Source organism: Apodemus sylvaticus, chromosome 14 (assembly GCF_947179515.1).
Source record: "Apodemus sylvaticus chromosome 14, mApoSyl1.1, whole genome shotgun sequence".
NCBI lineage: Eukaryota > Metazoa > Chordata > Mammalia > Rodentia > Muridae > Apodemus > Apodemus sylvaticus.
In genome coordinates, this window is record NC_067485.1 from 87,698,800 (window position 1) to 87,720,227 (window position 21,428).

The 21,428-nt window shown below is 45.8% G+C and overlaps 1 protein-coding gene across 13 annotated transcripts in view; it reads right to left on the minus strand.

The window, feature by feature from the left end:
• Positions 1-1,156: 1,156 nt before the first annotated feature.
• Positions 1,157-21,428, minus strand: part of Zmynd11 (zinc finger MYND-type containing 11) — a 78,766-nt gene continuing 58,494 nt past the window's right edge. For 7 of the 13 annotated variants that reach the window (XM_052156453.1, XM_052156452.1, XM_052156451.1 and 4 more), the window contains 11 exons: positions 13,649-13,726; positions 13,024-13,116; positions 11,188-11,275; positions 10,616-10,671; positions 9,755-9,832; positions 8,969-9,087; positions 6,066-6,273; positions 5,423-5,659; positions 4,548-4,820; positions 4,163-4,348; positions 1,157-2,099 (listed from right to left, as the gene is read on the minus strand). In XM_052156453.1, the coding sequence (XP_052012413.1) occupies positions 1,977-2,099; positions 4,163-4,348; positions 4,548-4,820; positions 5,423-5,659; positions 6,066-6,273; positions 8,969-9,087; positions 9,755-9,832; positions 10,616-10,671; positions 11,188-11,275; positions 13,024-13,116; positions 13,649-13,726 (1,539 nt within the window). In that variant the 3' untranslated portion in view covers positions 1,157-1,976. The remainder of the gene's footprint in view (positions 2,100-4,162; positions 4,349-4,547; positions 4,821-5,422; positions 5,660-6,065; positions 6,274-8,968; positions 9,088-9,754; positions 9,833-10,615; positions 10,672-11,187; positions 11,276-13,023; positions 13,117-13,648; positions 13,727-21,428) is intronic. The other 6 variants (XM_052156460.1, XM_052156458.1, XM_052156456.1 and 3 more) reach the window with 3 other exon arrangements.

Consider the following 21,428-nt stretch of genomic DNA (forward strand, 5'->3'; position numbering starts at 1 on the left):
AAATGAAATCTATATATTGCTAGTCAGAGCAGCTTACAAAATGCCAGAAGGCATCATAGAACTGGACAGCCACAATGGTACTTACAATGTGCAGAGTGGTAAACTCAACACCTTGATAGAGCTTTAGGATTGCAGAAAATTTTAATGATTCCTAAAACAATCAATTGTAATTTTACCTAAAACTTTTACAAAACCAGGCCACAATCTCTTTTTTTTAATTTTGTTTTTTCTTTAAACACACAATTTTCACACTGTAGTAACTTGGAAATGTGCAGCCGTGTCGACAGAGACAAGAAGCCAAAGTAACAGGAACCTCACGTTCATGCAGCTATCAGGTAAATAGTACATACTCTGGAATGATTTTACACCAAAAATATTCTCACAATAACTTGCTCTCACAGGGGTGGATCGATGTCTGAAAACCTGAAAACAATCAAAGACTGTCAAGTGTCCTTGTTCGGACAGCGCGGCGGCGGTGAGGGTACCGGCAGCGAGGAGGGGCAGCGGTGCCCAGCTAGTGCAGTTCCTGTCTAACCTGGGGGCGCTCTCGGGTGGCAGTAGTCACACTGTCTGCAATAGCACCGGCACCGGGTGGAGGAGGTCTCACAGACAGCTCCTGACTTTCATCTTTAGACTGACCCTGATGGACCGGAGAAAACTGTCTTAAAGGCTTTTCTCCCGACTCTTACTTCTGTTGTGAGTAATTGCTTCAATAAATATCAAAGGTCTAAATAAATATTTACAAATTATTTCTCTAACCTCAAAAAATAACTAAAGGATAAAGCAGGAATTTGGTTTGGTCTGTGATGGGTCTTGGAGGAGAAACAAAACAACTGGTGAGATAGTTTTAAAGAGATTTAATTTTCCTGGTTGTCTTTTATATATCTATGTATAAAAAAAATGTTCTTCAACTATCGATCCATTCCTACCAGTAATGCTTCTTAACCAGACATCCCGCAGAATACAGACTTTGTACAAATCACGGTATCTTTAATACAAGGAACGTAGCATGCATCCTCACTGTGTACAGTGAGGGATTCGTTAGTACCAATGACCCTCCCTACAACACAACGGCTTCTGTGACACGCAAGTGCTCTCTCCCTCTGGGTAGGAGACACAGGGTGGGTTAGAGTGGCACTGGGGAGGGAGGGAGGGAGGGACTCAGTTATAAACTTGTATGCCTCAGCTGTGATTCTGTGTTCTGAGTACAGGTAGTTTTTGGCTTTTGATTTTTGTTTTTGCTGCTGATTTTGTTACAAGCACTCATGTCAAGACAAAGATGAAATGTGCAAACTTTAAAATTTAAATATTCATTTTCTCTAAGATCCAGCTCAGTAAAAGATTACCCCAGTTTCCCTGCAATTTTAAACTACAAGATCAAAGCTAATAATTTGTTATAAAAGTTATATATTGAAAAGAAATAATGAAAACACAATTGGGAAATATTTAAGAAAAAATATGCAGGGCTATCTATCCCTGCTGTGTCAACCCTGTTCCCTATATTCAATCACATGCCGCCAGCACAGCCACAGGCAAGGCCTGTGGACAGTCAAGTCAGCAGGCTGCCCAACACCAGCTCAGCAAGGTCACGGCCAGGTAGTCTGTTCCGAAGCATCTGCCCTCTGCTCTTACATTCAGCTCCGTTCTGTCTCTGTTAGACTCTCTGGTATTCACCTGTCATTTTTTTTTTTTTTTAAGATTTGTTGTTTAAAGGTTAAAATTTCTGTAAAACCTAAAAATGTTTTAAAATTTGCTGAAAATGCAACAAATCCTCAATTAGATTTATTTAGAGTAATACCCTCCATTGATGTTACTTCAGCCCCCGAAAAATGCCGGAGGAGCATTAACAAAAGATTTAAACTACTGTGCAAAATTTCACCACGAAAAGTGTTTAAAGGCTGGTGCAAAATGGGAAGCAAATTCTAAACAATTTTGGCTTCTTGGGAACAAAACCGCTGCGTGTGAGGCGGGGCGGCTCATCTCTTCCGGCGGCAGGTGCGCTTGTGCTCCGCGTGCCAGTGCTCCTGCTGGCACTTGATGGAGCAGTAGGACGTGTTCCAGCAGCAGTGGTACATGGCCTCCTCCTCACAGTTGTAGCACTGCAGGGCAGGGGGCACATGTGAGGCCAGCAGCAACAGCCCGGGGCCCGCTATGCTTCTAAGGCTTGCAAAGCTGTCTATGGCTCAGGCTAGCCCGCAGGGGCATGCGCACTGGGAGCATCTTCCCAGCATGGCATCGGCCTGGGTCTCTTCTGGGCTCATTCCCCCACTCCAGCGTCAGCTGTCCCTGCCCTCCTGCCTGAGCAGCTCCGGTCCCCGAACATCACATCCCTCTACTGCATATCCATGATGGGCCCCAGCACCGTGGTCCCAGCCCCACCTGCCTTGGGCATTCATCTGGGGCGTGGGTGCTCGGAGTAAGTGCTGGGCTCCTGAGTTAGGGAACCACGTCACTTACTGTACAGCCACACCCAGACCTGGACACCTTTTCCTCACTCTTCTACCAGGGGCAGTGGGGTCAAAGGTGGCTAGTGCTGAGTCCAGACTACTAGACACGGAGAAGAAATGAGGGGAGTTCCTGCTTCAGTTTTGAGCGGGATAGACTGGAGGGCTAATGGTGGCGCCACTGGAGACCTCTTGGCTCTGCACTCGGCTTGACAGACTTGATGGTGGCCGAGTCCCAGAGGAGGACCCAGAACATTACACTGAGCTGGTAAAAATTCAACCTTCCAGTTTTCCTCTTGGTTGCAATGTTTGTTTTATTTATTTTTGTCTAACTTGATACTTTGAGTTTTGTGCTTTTGCTACATCAACAATGGCAGCTCCTGCTATCCTGCTGCTGGGAAGGCAGAGTGAGTTAGGTTAGCCCCTCGGGTTGGAATCTAAACCTCGGGCTGTGTGGCGGCTGCAAACCCAGCTTCTTCCACGCCCTGGCTCCCTGACTGCCCTGCCTTTATCTCCTCCTGCCATGCTCTGGGGACCCCGCTTTCGCAGCGTGCTTCTCATCTGACCCCCAGCATCTGTGTGTTCCGTCCTGCCTGCAGGGCGGGAGGCAGCATTCTGAGCAGAAAGCTGGGGCTTGGATCCTCATTTAGGACAACCCTACCTCTCACGGGCTGGGTCACCATTCAGTGTTAGAAGCCTTCAAGCCTGTCACTGCACTCCTGTCAGCGAGAGCTAAGGAGCAGTCCTCCACCATCCCCTCCAATTTCCTTTTGATTTTCTGTGAACTTAGTCATGTCTTCAGCATATTTAGTGTCTTGGGTAAATCAGAATCACCAACATGGTGTCTGGACCTGCCGACCCTTGTTTGAGCACACCTCAGCCCACCTAGGGACACCTGTCTCCTCTGCCAGCAGCTCCCCCCACCAAGTGCCCTCACAGGCTTCTGTGTGTCCAGATGCCCTTCTACTCTTGCTCAGTCTTTATAACATTTGTTTCTTATCACATACTTCATGAAAACCACACACACACACACACACAATCTTAATAATAGAGGCTGGGTAAAATGAAGAATTATCATGAAATGCTATATGGAATAGCATCTAAATTGAAACCAGGTTAGGAGCGTAAGGGACAGTTGTCCACCGGGTAGTTCCCTCAGGACTGTGGGACTGAGAGAGTAGCCCCCAGGGCTGTGGGCAGGAGCTTCTGTCCCAAGGGGCAGAAACAGGACCAATGATGTACACTTACTAGAAGCAAGAGGAAGCAATTTCTGTAAACTACCATAACTGAACTGTGTGGCACAGGGCTCCACAGCATTTCTGCGTGGACACTACAGACTTCCCTACACGTCAAAGTCACTCACCCAGCAGCGTCTGCTCTGGCAGTCTGAGGGGCTCCAGGGAATCCCGAGTGCTCTGTTGTCATGGGTGATCTTCTGGGGGCCGAGTGTGAGTGTGTGTGTGGGGGGTGTGAGTGTGTGTGTGTGTGTGAGTGTGTGTGTGGGGTGTGTGTGAGTGTGTGTGTGTGTGTGAGTGTGTGTGTGAGTGTGTGTGTGAGTGTGTGTGTGAGTGTGAGTGTGTGTGTGGGGTGTGTGTGTGTGTGTATGTGTGTGTTGTGTGTGTGTGTGAGAGTGTGTGTGTGTTGCACCTCTCTTCCAGCTGACCTCACCACAGCAGACACACTGGCACTCCCGGGAGCAGAGGGGACGAGGTACTCACCCACTGCTTCTTCTTGGTCTGAGAAATGAGCTGCTTGTGCTGTGCCGCTAGCTTCTTGATCTCCTCTACAAACTCTTCCTTGCACTTTTCCTTCACCTGCTTACACTTTCTGTCCATCTCACCCTGCATGTTGGCTACCGCTTTGTTTACAGCTTGTCTTTTTTCTTCTTCCATTTCAGAACGCAACTGAAATGAAGACAGTGACAGAGAAGACACGCGTAAACAAGGCCTCGCTGCTAGGATCAGGCGCTGCCCCACTATTTTGGTGCACATCAAGACGTTAGCAACAAAGGGTCACTAACGCAGGCTCTGAGGCCCACTGGCTCAGCCGCTCCGGGAGGAGCTGCTCCACTCTCTACCGCCCCCCAGCAACGCACAGCCCCACCTTTTCCAGCGCTTCCCGGACCACTCTCTCTGTTTCACGCTTGTGGTCCGACTTCATCCTGTCTTTAAAGTCATTAAAGATTTTGGTGTACTTGTCGTGGCACATGCTCTGACAGACGCCATCGCTGGTCGTCTGGGTGCTTCGATGCAGCATCCGTGGGGAAGAGGCACTTAACTTCTTGGTCTGGGTTGACACTGACACCCTCTCAATTGGCTGAGGCATTGTGGGGATTTCCTGGCTGGAACTTACTGCTTCCGTTTCTGGCTCTGGTTCCTAAAGTGTTTAGAAGCAAAACAGGGTAATATAACTCACCCTGATTCAGTTAAGATAAAAAATTCAGTGTATGCACACACACATGTGGTACACACACACACACACTCACACACACACACACACACACACACAGCTGTTACCAAGCAGGTAACTAAGCTGGTATCTTGATATATTTCATCACAATTAAATAAATACTCCCCACACCAACCATTGAATGAAAAATTATAGAATTAAAAGCTTAAACCTCTAAACAAAAATTTCATTGTCATTTCACTATAAACATGATGGATTTTAATTGTAAAGTTAAGTTTTTGGCTTATAGACTATAAAATCATTATCAACTACAGTCATTTCCTAGAGTCCTAAATCACATGTCACTGAATGTGTCTGGCATGTGTCCAGATTTACAACTTTCAAACAGGCTCTGCTCATACAGCAGAGGAAAGGCTGGCCACCACGGCCTCCTTGTCCTAGCGTCTGTCGCATGACTGCTCTATCAGCTAGCTGCTGTTTCACACAGTGCCATGAAAACACGTTTGTGCGTTCGTTCTCGGACGCAGCAGCGCCCTGCTCGCCCCGGCCTCTGCTCCCCGGCTGCTTACTGGGGACGGAGACTGTGCACTCGCGTGCTGGTCGAGCAGCAGTCCACAACGACAGGAGTCGGGAGACTGGGCCTTAACGTGACGGGTATTACTTGACTGTCTTGAGCGTACTTTGAGACTCTTTCCTCTTTCGACTGCCACCTGGACACTGTGAGGCGGGCAACTTACTTCCTTTTTGGGCTCCACACTCTGATTACGGCGTCCTTTCTTTGCTCTTGGCTCTTGAGTGACCTTCAGCTGTGGGCATTATAAAAGTAATACCTTATTATTGGGCACACTAGGAAATACCTCTGTGTTGAAAAGACTTGTAGTGGTCGCGCAGGAGAGAAGGGAGTCCTTCCATCCACTCAGCAGCCACTTGCTTCCTTAGTGCTGTGGACTGGGCTGAAAGCCAGCGGCCGCAGGGCCGCAGGGCCGAGCGAGCGAGCGAGAGAGCGGCGCACTTACTCTGCTCCCGGCTGGGTCAGGCTCCAGGTCGCTTCTACCCACTCACACCTTTGCACTGGTTTGGTTACGTGTGCAGAGAACTTTACAGATGTTTGTAGGAAAGGGAAAGAAGATGTCAAAACCTGTTTGTGACAGTGAGGAGGGGACATGGAGAATCAGAATCAGCAGGACCTTCTTACCGACACCGGTGACTCACCTGGTCATTACTGGTGGAGGAGATACTGGACTCTGCCTCTTCCTCACCTCGGTCCTCATTCTTAGACTTCCAGAACCTTCCTTCACGGAGGAAGCGCTGATGCAGTTCCAGCTCATCACAGGCCTTTTTCCAGCCCATGCTGCGCTTCACATGCAGTCGGTGAACATTGACTGTGATATCCTGAATGTTTTCTGAAGGAATCCAGGCTCTGTGGGAAGCATTGGGAGGTGTAGTCAGAAACCACCACGGTACTGGGGAGAGCTAAGCGCATGTGTGGACTCTGTCTACTATAAAGAGTGTCTATAGCAACTTGACAGGGCTGACACTCAGAGCTTGACAAGCTCTTAGTAGTAGACAGGAAGTGAGGAGCCAGCTCCCAGGCCACACTGACTTGCTCACTGTCCTATCAGCTCAGCTGGCCATTGTTCACAGAGACACGTTTTAAACAGCATTACCCACTGCCTTAGCTAGTATGAGCTTGCAGGCCAGCCGCTATGTGCTCATCAGCGTTAGGGAGCCATTTCAAAATTCACAGGAGCTTTCAAAGTTACACACACACACACACACACACACACACACACACACACACACCCCGACTGGTAACTGCAAGCAGGTGATAGATACATGGTCCTGACACATTGTGTCTCTGCCTTTATAACTGAGCTAAAGAGTTGACAGGAGAATCTGGAAGCCACGAACTCCTGTTATACAGGGGCAGTCACCAAAGTACATCAGTGACCACCTTCAGTGAGGACACAGTGATGAGGTGTACGGCGTAGTCTGGTCATCTACCAGGATGGAAGATCCTTCCCTTACATCCTCAACCTAATTTAAAACATTTCCATGTATAAGCTGCAGTTTAAATTAACATTGGGTACTCAGAGCTATACCAAAAAACCAAACAAACAAATAAACAAAAACAAAAAGAACAGACACCCAACAATTTAAGGCTAGAATACTAATAAAGATGTATAAACTGACTCTGTGACTTACTACAAAGGACTCCAAACTATTGAACATCTTTCTTGCAGGCTCCCTGCTGAGGTTATGCGATCTCTAGCAATTTACAGCAAAAAGGTCATGCTGATTGGTACAAAGCAGCCGACTATCTTACAGATCCTAGAAATACCCACTATAGCAGGCCCATGTGTCAGGCAACAATTGGCTTCTTCTGGAGGCTAAACCAGCTCCCCGTCTAGAGAGGGGGGAGTCCAAAACCATTTGCTTGACTTTTTCTGCCTCCAATGAGTAATACAGTATACTCAAAATCACATTCCTCAAAACTAGCAACTAATGCCTTCTCATGACACATGTTCTTTTGGTGCAAATTCACAATTACAATATGTTCATTTTCAACATATCAAATATTCTCCCTAAGATGGAATTTTTACTGTGTGTCCTAATCAGTCACTCATGTCCTCTTCCTCACAGATGGAGGACTCTGCACTACGTGGTAGAGTGTCAAGTCTACAGAGAGGCCTGACCTATTCCTCACAGATGGAGGACTCTGCACTATGTGGTAGAGTGTCAGGTCTACAGAGAGGCCTGACCTATTCCTCACGGATGGAGGACTCTGCACTACGTGGTAGAGTGTCAAGTCTACAGAGAGGCCTGACCTATTCCTCACGGATGGAGGACTCTGCACTACGTGGTAGAGTGTCAATTCTACAGAGAGGCCTGGCCTATTCCTCACGGATGGAGGATTCTGCACTACGTGGTGGAGTGTCAGGTCTGCGGAGAGGCCTGACCTCCTTCCGGTCTTTGCACCGTGACGCATCACTTTGCTCACTGCCACTACCGCTAGGTGCTGGGCTCACATGTGATTCAGGCTTGCATGAGGAGAGCCTGGCCAGTGTAGTGTGTCTGAATGACAGACTGACAGACACTGAGTGACCCCACTGGCATATGCACAGTGTCCCTTTGTGAGAACCTGCAACAGCTGGATATGATGTGTGAAGCTTGTAATGCTAAAACTTACCTCTTCATCAAAGCTGAACTGTTCCCTCTGTCATGAAACTGTCCACTGTAACATTAGTTCCTGTGTGCTAAGTACGTGTCCATGCACTTCATGACAAAACAAGACACTTGGACTCTTCACAGGGACATGAGATAAATGACAAAGCACATGGAGAACACGGCCCTTTGTCTGGAGATTCTCACTCATTCCTGACCTCTGCCCACGCTGCTGAGCCTGGGGGATGTTCAGATGGCCGACTTCTTGTGTGACTTTTAGAGGAACCTTTTCTGGCTTTATCCATGGACTTTCCAATGGGAATTCTCAAAAGTTAAATTACTTTTCAAATCCAAACTAATTGTAAGGAGACTTAGGAAAATACTGCTAACATCTTAATTTTTAATGTTCAATATTGTTAGGGCCTTCATTTACAATAAGAACTCTACTATGTGTCATCCTCCAGATTGGTATCTTTTATGAAATATTGTGAAGTAATTTTATGGTCAACATCTTTGTTCAGTATACACACATTTGATGTAAGTTTTTAGGCTTTGCGAACTCAGGCCTGGGAGTGGAGAGAAGTGTGCTCTCCCTCTCCTCCGTGCTCTCTGGCCTTGGCCACATCCTCACACTGCAGCTATAATCCCAACTTGATTGTTTTCGCCTGTTACTAGGGTCATGGAGAAGCCTCAAGTACTTGTGCATCTTTACAGTGTGAAGCGGCTGGCCCCTCCCCTGCCCTGCATGATGGGTTCAATTTCAGCACAAGTTTGCTCTGCACCTGAGTACCAAGCATCCCACTGAAATTTTCTATTTTCAACAATACTGAAAACCTACATAAATTATTACTAGGTACAGGCATGTGTGAACATGGCACTCCTGTCTCTAAAAACAGTCATCCACACATTCATAAGCTCAGCTCTGCCTACCACACGAACTTGAGAATTACCTCTGGTGGTGATGGCCAAAGAAGCGAACATCAACTTGATTGTCTTCTTTCTGCATGACTTTGGCTGGCCAAAACCCAAAACCTTTCATTTTAGCCCAAACCAGCTCATGATTAGGTATCTGAAAATGATATGTTATTTCTTTTAATATTGAACTACTTAAATAGAGAAACATGCGTTAAGTAAGACATAATCTAATAGGATAATTTTCTTCTTAACTATGAATACATATAGAAGTACTTTTTCTTTTGGTATCAACAAAAGTATCTACAATTCATATGTTTAAGATAAAACAGAATTACAGGCTATTTCCCAGATGAGGCAGAAGCTGGGATAAGGCGGCCTCTACGTCCAGAGCCCTGAGCATGACAGCACTGAGCAGAGTGTGCCGTGCCGAGGCCGTCCAGCACCACTTAGGCCCCCACAGAGACTTTTCTGATTGTAAGACCTCCTAAGTCCACCTGCTGCCAGAGCCTCTGGGGAAACTGCCCTCAACTGCCCACAGACTCTGCCAGTTCATAGGAAATGATAGAGGCAAAGCCACAGGTCTCTTGCTGAAGAGGAGAGGAACGGCAAAGACTCGCTCTCCTGTCTACCAAGTACTGTTTGAGATCAGAACTGAGAAACAAGTGCTGCTCTGCCATGTTTCATCTGTGCATACTCACTAAGATCACATGGACTGTATGATGTAAGGAAATAGATTTCACAGGTATTATCTTTCTTAAGTAAACAGGGAAAAACTGGTCCAAACAGTTCTCTATAAATGAAAATCACAGAATCGCACATACGCAGGGGTAGCAGAACCAGTTGTCGGGCCGCGCGTTTGACAGATAGAAGCAGTTCTTGCAAAGCTGCAGCTCGTCCAGCTGAAAGGCAAAGCAATGGTTTGAGCTGCGGTGGCGGAAGAGCTGCAGCTGCACGGACGGCAGCTGCACGGATGGCAGCACGCTCTCAAGGCCCGTACGTAATCTAGCGCACTGAGACTTAGTATGAGCGAGGCCTTGCCACAGCACGGCTTGTCCGCCATAGCCGGGTGCCCCTGCCCTCCCCTGGCTGCACCCACTGCCCACCCTCGCATGGAGCTGTTTCTTCATAACTGTACAGTTACTTCTTTTCTTTTCCTGCTGCCAACCTCTCTTTGGCAGACAGCTCTCTGTGCCCTGGAGTCTCTCCCTACGTCACCATTTCACACCTTCTAACACAGAAGTGATCCCATAAGACTTTAATAACTGAAGCAGAAAAGCTGAATTTGAAATGTACTGAAGAAATAAAATAAGACTCCTTATTTGAGATTTTTTTACAAGAATGAGCCTGAGAGGCTTCCTTCCTGTGTGCACAGATGCTGTCCTCTGCGTCCCTGGCTCTGCCATGCGGCCCTCCTCCGAAGACAAGGCTCTGGCTTCAGAGGACAGCTCATTCCCACCTCACCAACACGTCAGCAACTCACAGTGCTTCAAAGTTAATACATTTGCCATAACATCTTTTTAAGTTTTTCTGGAAATATTTTACTTACTTTCCATATACGCCAAACATGAAAATCAAATTACGTTCAAATGAAATGCCATAATTAAGATGTAGCACCGAAGGGCAGAAGTCTTACAATTAGGATTATAGCAAAAGTTTAATTATTAAGCGTGAACAGTGAGTACCTCGTGACACGTGTCTTTATATAACATCCTTGCAATGTCCGCTTGCTCACTGTCTGCTGCAATTGAAGAAAAACAACGTATCAGCACTCTAGAAGCCACCGCCATCGGGCCAAGCACTCTACTATCATTCAATTTACCAAATGGCGACACAGTCATCTCAAGTCACACATTTTATATAATGCTCAGGTAGCAAAGGAAACTTGCATTTTGCATTTAACACAACTACTAGAGAGGGATTTCTTGTCTTTGAGAATGAGATCTTAGGAAAGCATCAGCATTCTGGAAAACCCTCTTAGCTAAAATAAAGCACATGGGCGGGAAGACTGCGCTTCCCTGAAGACATAGCTCAGTGGGGGAGTGCGTGAGTGGCAGGCCCAAGTCCCTGGACTAGATCCTCAGCACCGGGAAACAATGGTCACAGAATGCTTTCCCCATGCAGGGCACTGGCCATGGTGGGCCTCCGTGTAAATTCCAACCTCGCTGCTCATGTATGGGTTACCAGGCGCTGTGACAGACATTCTAGTGTAGAATTTAGTGTTTTCTAGCTGTACATAAAGACAGAAGGACGGAACCTCCATAGAAGATCACTGTGTTGTGGAGCAGCAGCTGCGCGTCCGCCTTGAACTCCTCGTAACTCCGGTACTTGCCCTCGTTCACCTTCTAGGATAGGAGACAGGACATGAGAAGGGGACACGCAGTCTGCCCAGATGACGTCTGCACTCCTGCTGCCAGCACTAGAAATGACAGGGCCACAGGAGCACCGTGGCCAGTGCGTCAACTTCCCAGTCTGTGTGGACTGCATGGCTACCACACCTCATCTGTAGCTGTGGAGGCAACTGCTGCTGAGCTTTCCCAATAGGAAATGATTAGGGCCAAGCAGGGCCACATCTGCCTGGCATCTTCCTAACAGCTGGATGAAGACAGAGGAGGAGCCATTCACCTATATGACAGTCACCAGACCTCTTAAGATGTGATTCTGAGCCGCACCAGGCACTGGCTTGCAGTGAAGTCTCGGGAGTTTTCCTATAGACCAAGGCAATGCATGCATGGCTTTTTCTATATTAGCGAGAAACAGAAAAGGACTTCCTTCAGTGCACTCTTTGTAGTTTGGCCTTTGGTAGCCAAAGACAATTTGGAGGGGTATTTCCCCCTTATAGAAAGGAGTCCAAACTTTTTCAAGTACTTTATATAGAGCTAAGCTACCTGGAAATAGCAAGAATTTCTGATTCCCAGTGATTTTGACATAAAAACGGCTTGGAAAGCTGACTTCTAAGGAAGGTCCACAGCCCATCTTGCTTCCTGGTGCCTGACCCATGAAGCGTCTCTCTCATACAGAGGTACTAGTTCACCTGCCCCTTCCTCAAGGAAAGTTCCCACTCCTCCTAGACCATCACCTACGCAGCCTACATAGAATTGCAGGGGATGCGGCGCTGGATGGCTTTGGTGCTTCCCTTCCCTTCCCTCCCTGTGTTCCTACCTAATGGGCTAGTGTACATCGGGCCCTGGGCCTCTTCCGCTTGCCCAGCTAAGTACCTAGCCACGGTGCCCACAAAGCACCTCCTGGGGAGTCTTGCTCTAAACCATGATTCATGTTTTGCATTTTAAACTGGATCACAAACTGGTAACATCACAGAAATCTTGTCTTTCTGCTAATTTTCCATACAGGACTCCTGCTCGTATTATTCAAGGCCGCATTAATCCAGATAGCCATCAGCCCACTTCACAGGGAACCTACAGGACCCAGAAACCATCACAGGAGGATGATAGCAGTGGGGGCAGTGAATTTTTGCAGGAAGGAGCTACAGGAGTCAAACACAGGGTGTGGAGTAGGGCTTGGTCTTTAGATCCTCAAGTTCTATAATGGAATGCAAAGACAAAAGTAAATTCTGGGATATATGGGCAGCAAAAATTAGACTTGGTTTAAAAAAGGATAAAAAGTTGGGTGGATGGGAAAAGGGGTTGGACCTGGGAACACCTCAGGGGGAAGGTGAATATGGTCAAAGGCAACTGTTGGCAATTCTCAAAGGTCTAAGAAGTACTTCTAGCTTCAACCCTAACTTTATGGTTTCCCAAGACAGTTAATCCACTCTACACCCTAAGTTTTACCTGAAACTGCCACATATACTGCTAAAATAGAAATTAGTAGTTCAGAAATCCATACTGCACATACAAATGTCAAGTTCCCCCAGACAGAATGTGCCTCCTGTAATCAGTAAATATCAGAAGCTGAAGTGGTTCAAAGCCATGCCTTGCAGATTTCGGCTATCGGCAGGACTGTCTCAATGCTGGAATGGGGGCAACAACGCATGGCATAGCAGGCTACCGTGGCCACCGCCGCCGTGACGCTGCTGCTCACCTTCTCACCTGGAGTTACACACGCGGAAGTGCGAGTAAAGGCGCCAAGTTACCTCTTGTATGGTAGGGACGTCCACAGCTGAGTGCACCAGCCTCCGGTACATCGGATGCTTGCTGTCCTTCCCTTTCTTATTAAGGTCTATAGCCTAAAAGGGTTTTAGATATATAAAGTGACATGTAAAACACCAATTCCTAAAAGTCAAAGTATTTCATAATCTTAAGACATTCTTTATAATTAGTGGACAATGTGTAGAGTTAATGTAATGTGGCATTCTTCAAGGTTTGACAGAAGAGCTATTTAAGAAATGCAATTTGCACACTAATGCAAATGTTCATTTTGATAAATTAATATTTAAAATATGTTTTAAATAAATTAATAAAATATGCAGCCAATAAAATGGTTATGTCAAATGCAAATACAAAGCAAAAGACAAAGTTCAGTCCAACACAAAAACTTTTGTCGCAGATAATGAATAAAACAGCAGCCAAATTAGGTAGTGCGTGCCTCTGGTCCTACCACTCAGGAGGCTGAGGCAAGGGAATCAGACATTCAAGTCCAGTCTGGACTACATATGGAGGCCTTGTCTTGGAAACCAAACTATAGCCAAATACGTCAGCAGGTGTGGCCATGGTTCCCACTCAGGAGCCCCAGGGTGGGCGGAGCCAGAGCACACTCACCCGCTCCTTCATGCGGGAGACGATGAACCTCAGGTAGGTGCCCATCTCCTGCTTGTTAGAGTGCTTCTTCTTAATGCTCTGCGGAGAGAGGAGAGGCCAGGCGAGCCCGTCACTTAATGTCCATATGTAAAAGGACTAGAGCATGCAAATAATACATTAGACTGTTTCCATCACTTGATGCAGTCTGTGGTAGTTACACAGCATGAGTAGTATGTCCCTCAAAAAGATGAGAATTGAAAAAAAAAATACTTGTCATAGTGCCTATGAAATGAAAATTTTCCTTTTCCTGGTTTTTTAACTTCAAAGCAATTTTTAATGAAAAGAAATAATATATATAACAGAGAATCTCTAAGTTTACCAAAGATCAGCAGTTAGTCTTTTAGGAACACTGTAAAATAGCTACTACCAAACAGTATCATATTTTGTTAAAACTAATATGTTGATGAATTGTGCACGGTGAGTACACTAACATATCTATTTTTCATGCTATAGACATGATTAGCTCATACACAAAACTAGCAGAAATATAAATTTTTACTAAGATAATTTTATTTATCTCTCAAGAAAATTGGATTTCAGATTTCATGTCATTTTCAGACACTTTAGAAACTCGGACAAATGTCTGTATCAGAACTAAGGCACACACCAGGCCAAGCACGGTTACACTGTACTTCAGCAAGATGAATGGGGCTGGCCCTATTTCAATGAATGTCACAACTTTCTAGCCACTAGATTATGATTTTCCACTGCTAATATCATTTCTACCAGAAAGCTATACATACAGGAAGTTATTTACACACACAAAGTAGTTTTAATATGCTAAACATGGAGAGGAAAAGTAATATTTCCAGTTTCACTATATATATAAATTAACAATCTGACTATTTTACTATCAAGGAACGATCTCAGGCATTTCTTTTATCTTTTGAAATAGGGTCTCCCTGTAGAAGGAAGGTTGGCCTGAACCTTGCAGGACAGCCAGCCTGGCACTGAACTCAGCTGGCTGAGTGCTGGGATTACAGGCATGTGTCAGTCACACTTTGCTCAGATAGCCACTTAGGACCTAGCTTTCCTTTCATTTACACCTGTCGCCTGGACTCTGTGGCAGAGGGCAGCGTACTCCGTGTCTGTCTCCCTTAGCCCGGACTCTGTGGCAGAGGGCAGCGTACTCCGTGTCTGTCTCCCTTAGCCCTATGGCCTAGCCCACTGTGCAGCACAGATGGTAAGTGTTAGACGTGGGGTGACATGGGTGAGCTGTGCTTTTTCTCAGCATTCAGAAAAACAAGTCTACGTCCCGTAAAAGTAAAAGGGAGCATGGAGACACCTGCCCCTAGGCAGGCTGCCCTGTCGGGTCTACTCTACACACTGTGGACACACATCAGTGCTGCTCACCTCAATGATCAGTCTCCCTCAGTGAGAACTGTCCAGACAGCCATCCACAATAGCATCAGATACCAAGGAGCCATGAAATGCTACTGATTGGGTTACGGTATGCAGGTAGGTGACTCATGTCAAGGAAATACACAACCAACCATCTTGAAGCACTGACATATTCTCACTAACTCCTGGAGCTAGCTTGCACAGATCGAGCAGGCAGGAGCGGCTCTCTCCTCTGACGGCCTCTGGAGTGGCTCAGGCCCAGCTGGGCTCTGCAGCGCCTGGCTGGCAGCAGTGGCCTCGGCTCTTTGAACTGTTTCTATGCACCCTTGCTCTACACATAATCCTATGGAGTATTTCCATATTTTAAACCTAATTTCTTTTGATGCCAGTACCATATAAATTAAAGCAACACAGTGCTTTTCCTATGTGTAAAAACCAGATGAAACTGGAATGTCGCTATGGCTAAACCACCTTCACTAGAATCTTCTGTCTGTAAAGCACTCTGCAGCAGCAAGGAAACTCTACGAAGATTCAAGGGCTTATCCCCTCGCTTGTCCCAGCTTGTTCTGGCCTTACCTGTATGGTCAGGGTTACTGCATAGCATACACAGTACTACTTGTGGAAAGAGTCTGAGTCTGGAACTTTCACTTCACTGGAATACACAGTAGGACAAAAATGACAACTACTTCTTCCTCTGGTGAAATCTGTCTCAGCGAGTTGCTGAAGTTACAAGTGAAGATGTGATAAGGCTGAGAAGTGACGATTCCAGAATAGAGTGACAGCTCAGGCTCACCCTCTTAGATACATCCAGTGCAAACTGGCCAGATGCCTTCAAATATAAGCTTCATTCGTCCCTTCAGAAGACTCTTCCCCTTGCCTGACAAGTTCTCCTTGGGCTCAGACTTTCTATTTTAGTTCATCATATCAATACCAGCTGAGAAGCCTTCAATACAAAGTCAGGGTCCATTTATATAAAGTCCTAGAACAAGCTAACTCTGCCCTGACAGAAGGGAAGACAGTGCCAGCCGTGCTGACACATGCCCTGAGTGGTACTCAGATGCCACAGAGGGAGCGGTGTGCACTCTTCAACCTACGTCTCTCCTCAAAGGAAAATTGCCAATGTCTCTAAGTCACTCACCGGGTTCTGATCAGGCTAGTTGAATGAAGAGACCTAGATGTTTATAATCTATATACTTTCCTCAGTGTATACGCCCAAAAGAATAAAACCCCAAACCATAGGCATATACTGAGGCAGCACTTGAAATCCCACCTGCTGCTGCACTCCTAAGTGTAAAGGACTTAGTCTTCAGAAACCACTTTTGAAGGTCCTGTCACAGCCCGCCTGCGTGTCTTCCATCCCTTTTACAGGAAACCAAATTCCTCTTTTCTGCCAACAGATAAGAAATCCTTCTCTAGAGACTGAAGCTGCTCTCAATCATACACACTGACAGGTGGTAGTGGCCACAGAGCTGTGTCTGGACCCACAGAGTGATAGAATCTATCTCCCAAAGTGGGTGGGGTGTGCTTCTCCCCAGAAGCAGAACCTCTCCCAGGGATGTATGGGAACAAAACGCAGGCTACAAGACGCCCTTACACCTGAGGGTCTTGAGGGTTTTCTCCCCATTACCAGGTGTATTTCAGGTTTAGTATTTTATAAAAAAAAAAAAAAAAAAAAAAAAAAAAAACCACAGAAGGCATGTGTGCTGATGCACATCTTTAATCTCAGCACTTAGAAGGCAAAAGCAGGACATCTTTGTGAGTTCCAGGACAGCTTGGTCTACATAGAGAGCTCCAGAAGGACAGCCAAGAATATACGGAAATTCCTTGTTATCAAAAACGCAAGAGAAAAAACTGCACAGAACAAGGCTGCTGAGATACCTTTAGGAAGCAAACACAGCGCTGTCTGCTGAGGCCCCGCCATGGGGTGCCGGTGTAGGAGCATTTAATAGAGGGAAAGCTACTCCAAGCCATGGAAGAACAGCTTTTAATGCAAGCATGACTGTCAGAATCACTGAACAGACAGCCCACACTGCCCTCCCTCCCTAACTCATTCACCAGCGCTGAGGCTTATGCTTGCCTTAACCTCCTTCAGTCAGAGTGAATATGATTTCGTTGGCATGGTCCTTCCTGGTCAAAAGGCCAGTTCTATAGAATTGCCAGATACAGCACTGACACAGAGAGAGGTCAAAGGATGAGGTGAGGGAGTCAGTGCTCTCCTCTGCCATGTTACGTCCTGAGGATGGCTCTTAGGTCCCCAAGCTTGGCAGCAAAGCACCTGTACCCACTGAGCCCTCTTGCCCACTCCCTTTTGTTTTGTGCCAACACACTCCTCGCTACTTGCTCTGCCATTAAGAAGGAAGGCATGCAGACAGTGAGACCTCTGCCTGCAGAGCTCCAAATCCCTCCTCCTCAACACCATCCACTCTACACTGTGGACAAGGAGAAATTATGTATTTTCTGTTCACTAATGCTACAAACACTAAGCAAGTTTTGCTTAAGATCATACCCCTCCACTACAGAAAAGCCTAGCGTTATCTTCTCGGCTCCTGAGCATTGTAATAAACTTTGTGAGGACTCAATGGCTTTATTTAGTCAGAGCACTTGTCCTTGCAGAAGACCTGGGCTTTATTCCAAGGACCCTTAATGATGGCTTGCAACCATCTGCATCTCCAGTTCCAGGGGTTCCTCTGGCCTCTGTGAGTACCAGGCATACATGTAGCGCACAGACATACATGCAGGCAAAACCCCAACCATATTACATAAAAATAAAACTAAAGAAAAACTATAATAAAGTTCAGTTAACTAGCTACCCAGCCTCCAAAAGGGAAGTCACAGGACCTAATAGCCGACTGCCCCAGACCGGCTGCACCGTGCTCATTCCTTGGTTCCAAGCCTGTTTACTGTAGCACTGATACATTTACCAAGGAAATGCAATGTATAACCATGTGACTTCTTTCCTACCTGAGTGGGTTTAGGTAGCATCAACAGTGAGTAGATAACTATACCCAGGAGTCCACACTTTCTGTCATAGACTGATTTGAACGGCTCCTCCCCTTTTCAGAATTTTTATTCCTTTTTTGTCTGGCTAAGCCCATAGGGAGCAGAAAAGCCACCTTATGACTATCATATTAAAACGTCAGGCAGCATCATATTAAAATTAATTTTCTATTTCTCTTTTAATTATATTTATGGGATACAGGTATCTTTAAACTAATGTGATCAATGGTCATTATTTTCAGTATTACCATTTAACAGCTTCTATTTCACTTCAAAGCCAGATATCCATTCCACATTTGTTAATATGGACCTTGAAGGATTTACTTTGGGGTAAAAATTGTAATAAGTCACTCACATTCATAAAAGTGAGCTGACCAAATGACAAGGGCAGCCATTTCAAAGCAGGCACACGACGGGGGAACTGCGTGCAAACAGCTGTCCTTTATCATTCGGTCCCGCTTCATTGTGACACTAACTGCAAACCGTCCTGCTTCAGGAGCTAGGGTACACTACACTACCCTGTCCCTAAAGCACAAAGTGGGGACAGAAGCAGCCCCAGCTCTTCTTCCACGAGACAGCTTTCAAGTACCTCAACCCTGCAGTCAGCGGGCTTGCTTCCACATTAGGTCACTTGACCCCATGCTCCTCCACATAGACACTCTATGGTTAGCTTTAGGAGTAGACACGTTCTATTCCTTTGATTTTCCACCTGCCTAAGGGGCACATTGCGACCTGTGCTTGACAGCAAAGGCACCAGGGGCTTTACATAGGACTTAAAAGTTAACTTTAAAAGGCCAGTGCCTGAGAAGGTGCCCTGGAGCTGGTGTGCAAGCAGTTATGATCTGCCTGTTGTGGAGTACTGGGAATTGAACCTGGGTCCTCAGAAGAGCATATACTCTGAGGCACTAAGCCATCTCTCCAGCCTATCCACATGCGTACTTCTGAAGATTTTTTCTTTGTTTTGGCAGAATCTATCCCTTGGCATATGTTCAGAAGAAGCTGTGGCGGCATGGAGCCGGGCTAGAGGCCTCAGCGGACTCCTTAGAGTTAAGGCCAAGGGCTAGGGACCACAGGCTGCAAACTCAAGGAGCTTTGTAGCTCAAGCCCAAGGCATTATATAATAATAATAATAATAACCAACATTTATCTTTTGTTTTCTTATATTTCTTACATTTTCATACTTTACTACTGGGCTACATTAATTGACCATGCAATTCATACAAACACTTTTTCACAGAGAAAAATGGCATGTGGACATTTAAGAAGGGATGAGCACTTCCCAGAGTGTTGAGGCACCTATGGGAACAATCGTATGTTCCATGCTTTAAGGAGATCAATCCTTTAATCCAGAAGTAGTGTGTGATGTATGTGACGTGCATGTACAGTAACTAATATCTGGTGTGTGATGTCTGGTATAGTATGTGCTTTGTGTGTATGTGGGGAAAATGTCTAGGATTTGTGTGTATAATATATCTAGTGTAGCATGGGTGATGTCTAAAATGTCAGGTGTATTGTGATATGTGTATCAGGTATGTAGTATATATATACAGTGTGTGGTATATGTGATATTTGTGTGGTTTGCAGACACATACACACAATATATGGGATGTAAAGTAGTGTAGTTTAGTCAGATAAGGTGATGAGCAGTCAAGTGGTATTTCTGTTATTCCTTGTGGGCAAATCTCCAAACAGTATTCTATATAAGGCCCGGAAACAGAGAAGGGGGCAAGGAGGTCACCCAGACCTTTTGATTACTGCCTTCCTGATATTCACTGACTATGTTAATCACATAACAACGCAGCGGCCTAACTGCTGCCAATGCACACTAGAATTCACAGGGTAAAATGTGTTTATTAATGTAACCTGTGGTACTACCATGAATCTACAACTCCTAGTCAAAAAAGCAAAATGAACCTATAGAGGAAAATGAATATATTAAAAGGAGGGAGAAGAAGATGGGGCCCACTCTGAAACCCCATCTCTGTCTGTTGTACGTAGTCTTCTGATGGTTCATGAAGGACAGAGAGCAAGTGTCACTTGCTCAGATAGTAAGCTTACTGCTCTCACAGACAGCTTGGTACAGAATCTGTACACTAGGAGAATGTCTGTGTCTACCTTTAGAATGCCCCCCCCCCCCAGACAGTATTTGGAACTCACTCTATGCACCAGGGTAGTATTGAACTCATAGCTCTGCCTGCCCCTACCTCCTGAGTGCTAACATTAAAGGCATGCGCCACCACTACCTGGGCCTTCTTTAGAATGCTTGAAGTGATAGAAGGGTTTGATGGGTAGGGAAAGGCCAGACCACTCTGACAAGGATGACATTTTCACATTAGAAGATGCTTCTCTTAGGGCTGTACAGGGTTCCAAGTATGAATATTTTAAGAACAACGCTGTCTGCTCTGGCAGTCCCAGCATAGCTGGCTGGAGGCTCACGGAACAGCACAGAGCCTTCCACCACTGCCGAATAGCAGGAGGACTACCTCCATAGGCAGTATGGTGCCACCCTAGCAAGTGGTTGTGAGGTTTTTAATGACAGACCACCATGCCTGTATATTAAAACATTGCTCAAAAGTTCCTTATCTGTGTATTCTATATTCTTTCAAAACATTAGGAGGAAAAGGTAAACTGAAAATTGATTCTAATTGGAACCATAGTTCCTCATTTTATTCTAATTCCAAGCTTCCTTAGTCCAAAAATAATGTTTACAGGTACCACTCAAACAGTCCTAAGAAGCTAGCAGGCTAATAAAATGCAGTACACAGACGCACACACAAGCCTACCACAAACTACGACATCAGAGAGGAGAATGACTTTGTAATTTGGAAACGATAATGAAAATGAAGACAAGTGTAATGGAGACCGCTGACAGAAACCAAACGGCCAGTAAAGGCTGCAGCACCTCGCGAGCATGGTTCCCACAGTGCCGCGAGCGCTCCGTGACTAGCTGCCCACGCGGGGGAAGGGCAGTACACGGAGGTGCACGTGTGCAACCCGGCTGGATGAGGGGGCTTTGCTTTCTCTGCTGCAAGCTCTCCATACAGGTCGTGTGGAGACAAGGTGACCACACCCAGGAATGCACATGATTCACACACAGCATGCACAGCACAAACGTCTGAAGAACGTCACCGACAGAAAAGAAATTCTGAGAATTTTGCTTTTCTTATTTCTTGTGAGTTTTCTTATTTCTGTGTTACTTGAATACTTTACTGCAAAGTTTTAAAAAACGATTTTAAGACTTTTTCTACATAACTTCCCAGGAACAAGAGTGTATAACTACATGTGGAGGACATTTTTTTCAAAGTAAAATCTAATAGATATTCGTGAGCTCCTTTTTTTTAAAACAACTGGCTGTGTCTGCAAGGTAACATTGTTTAGAAAGCAAGCATTGTAAAGGAACATT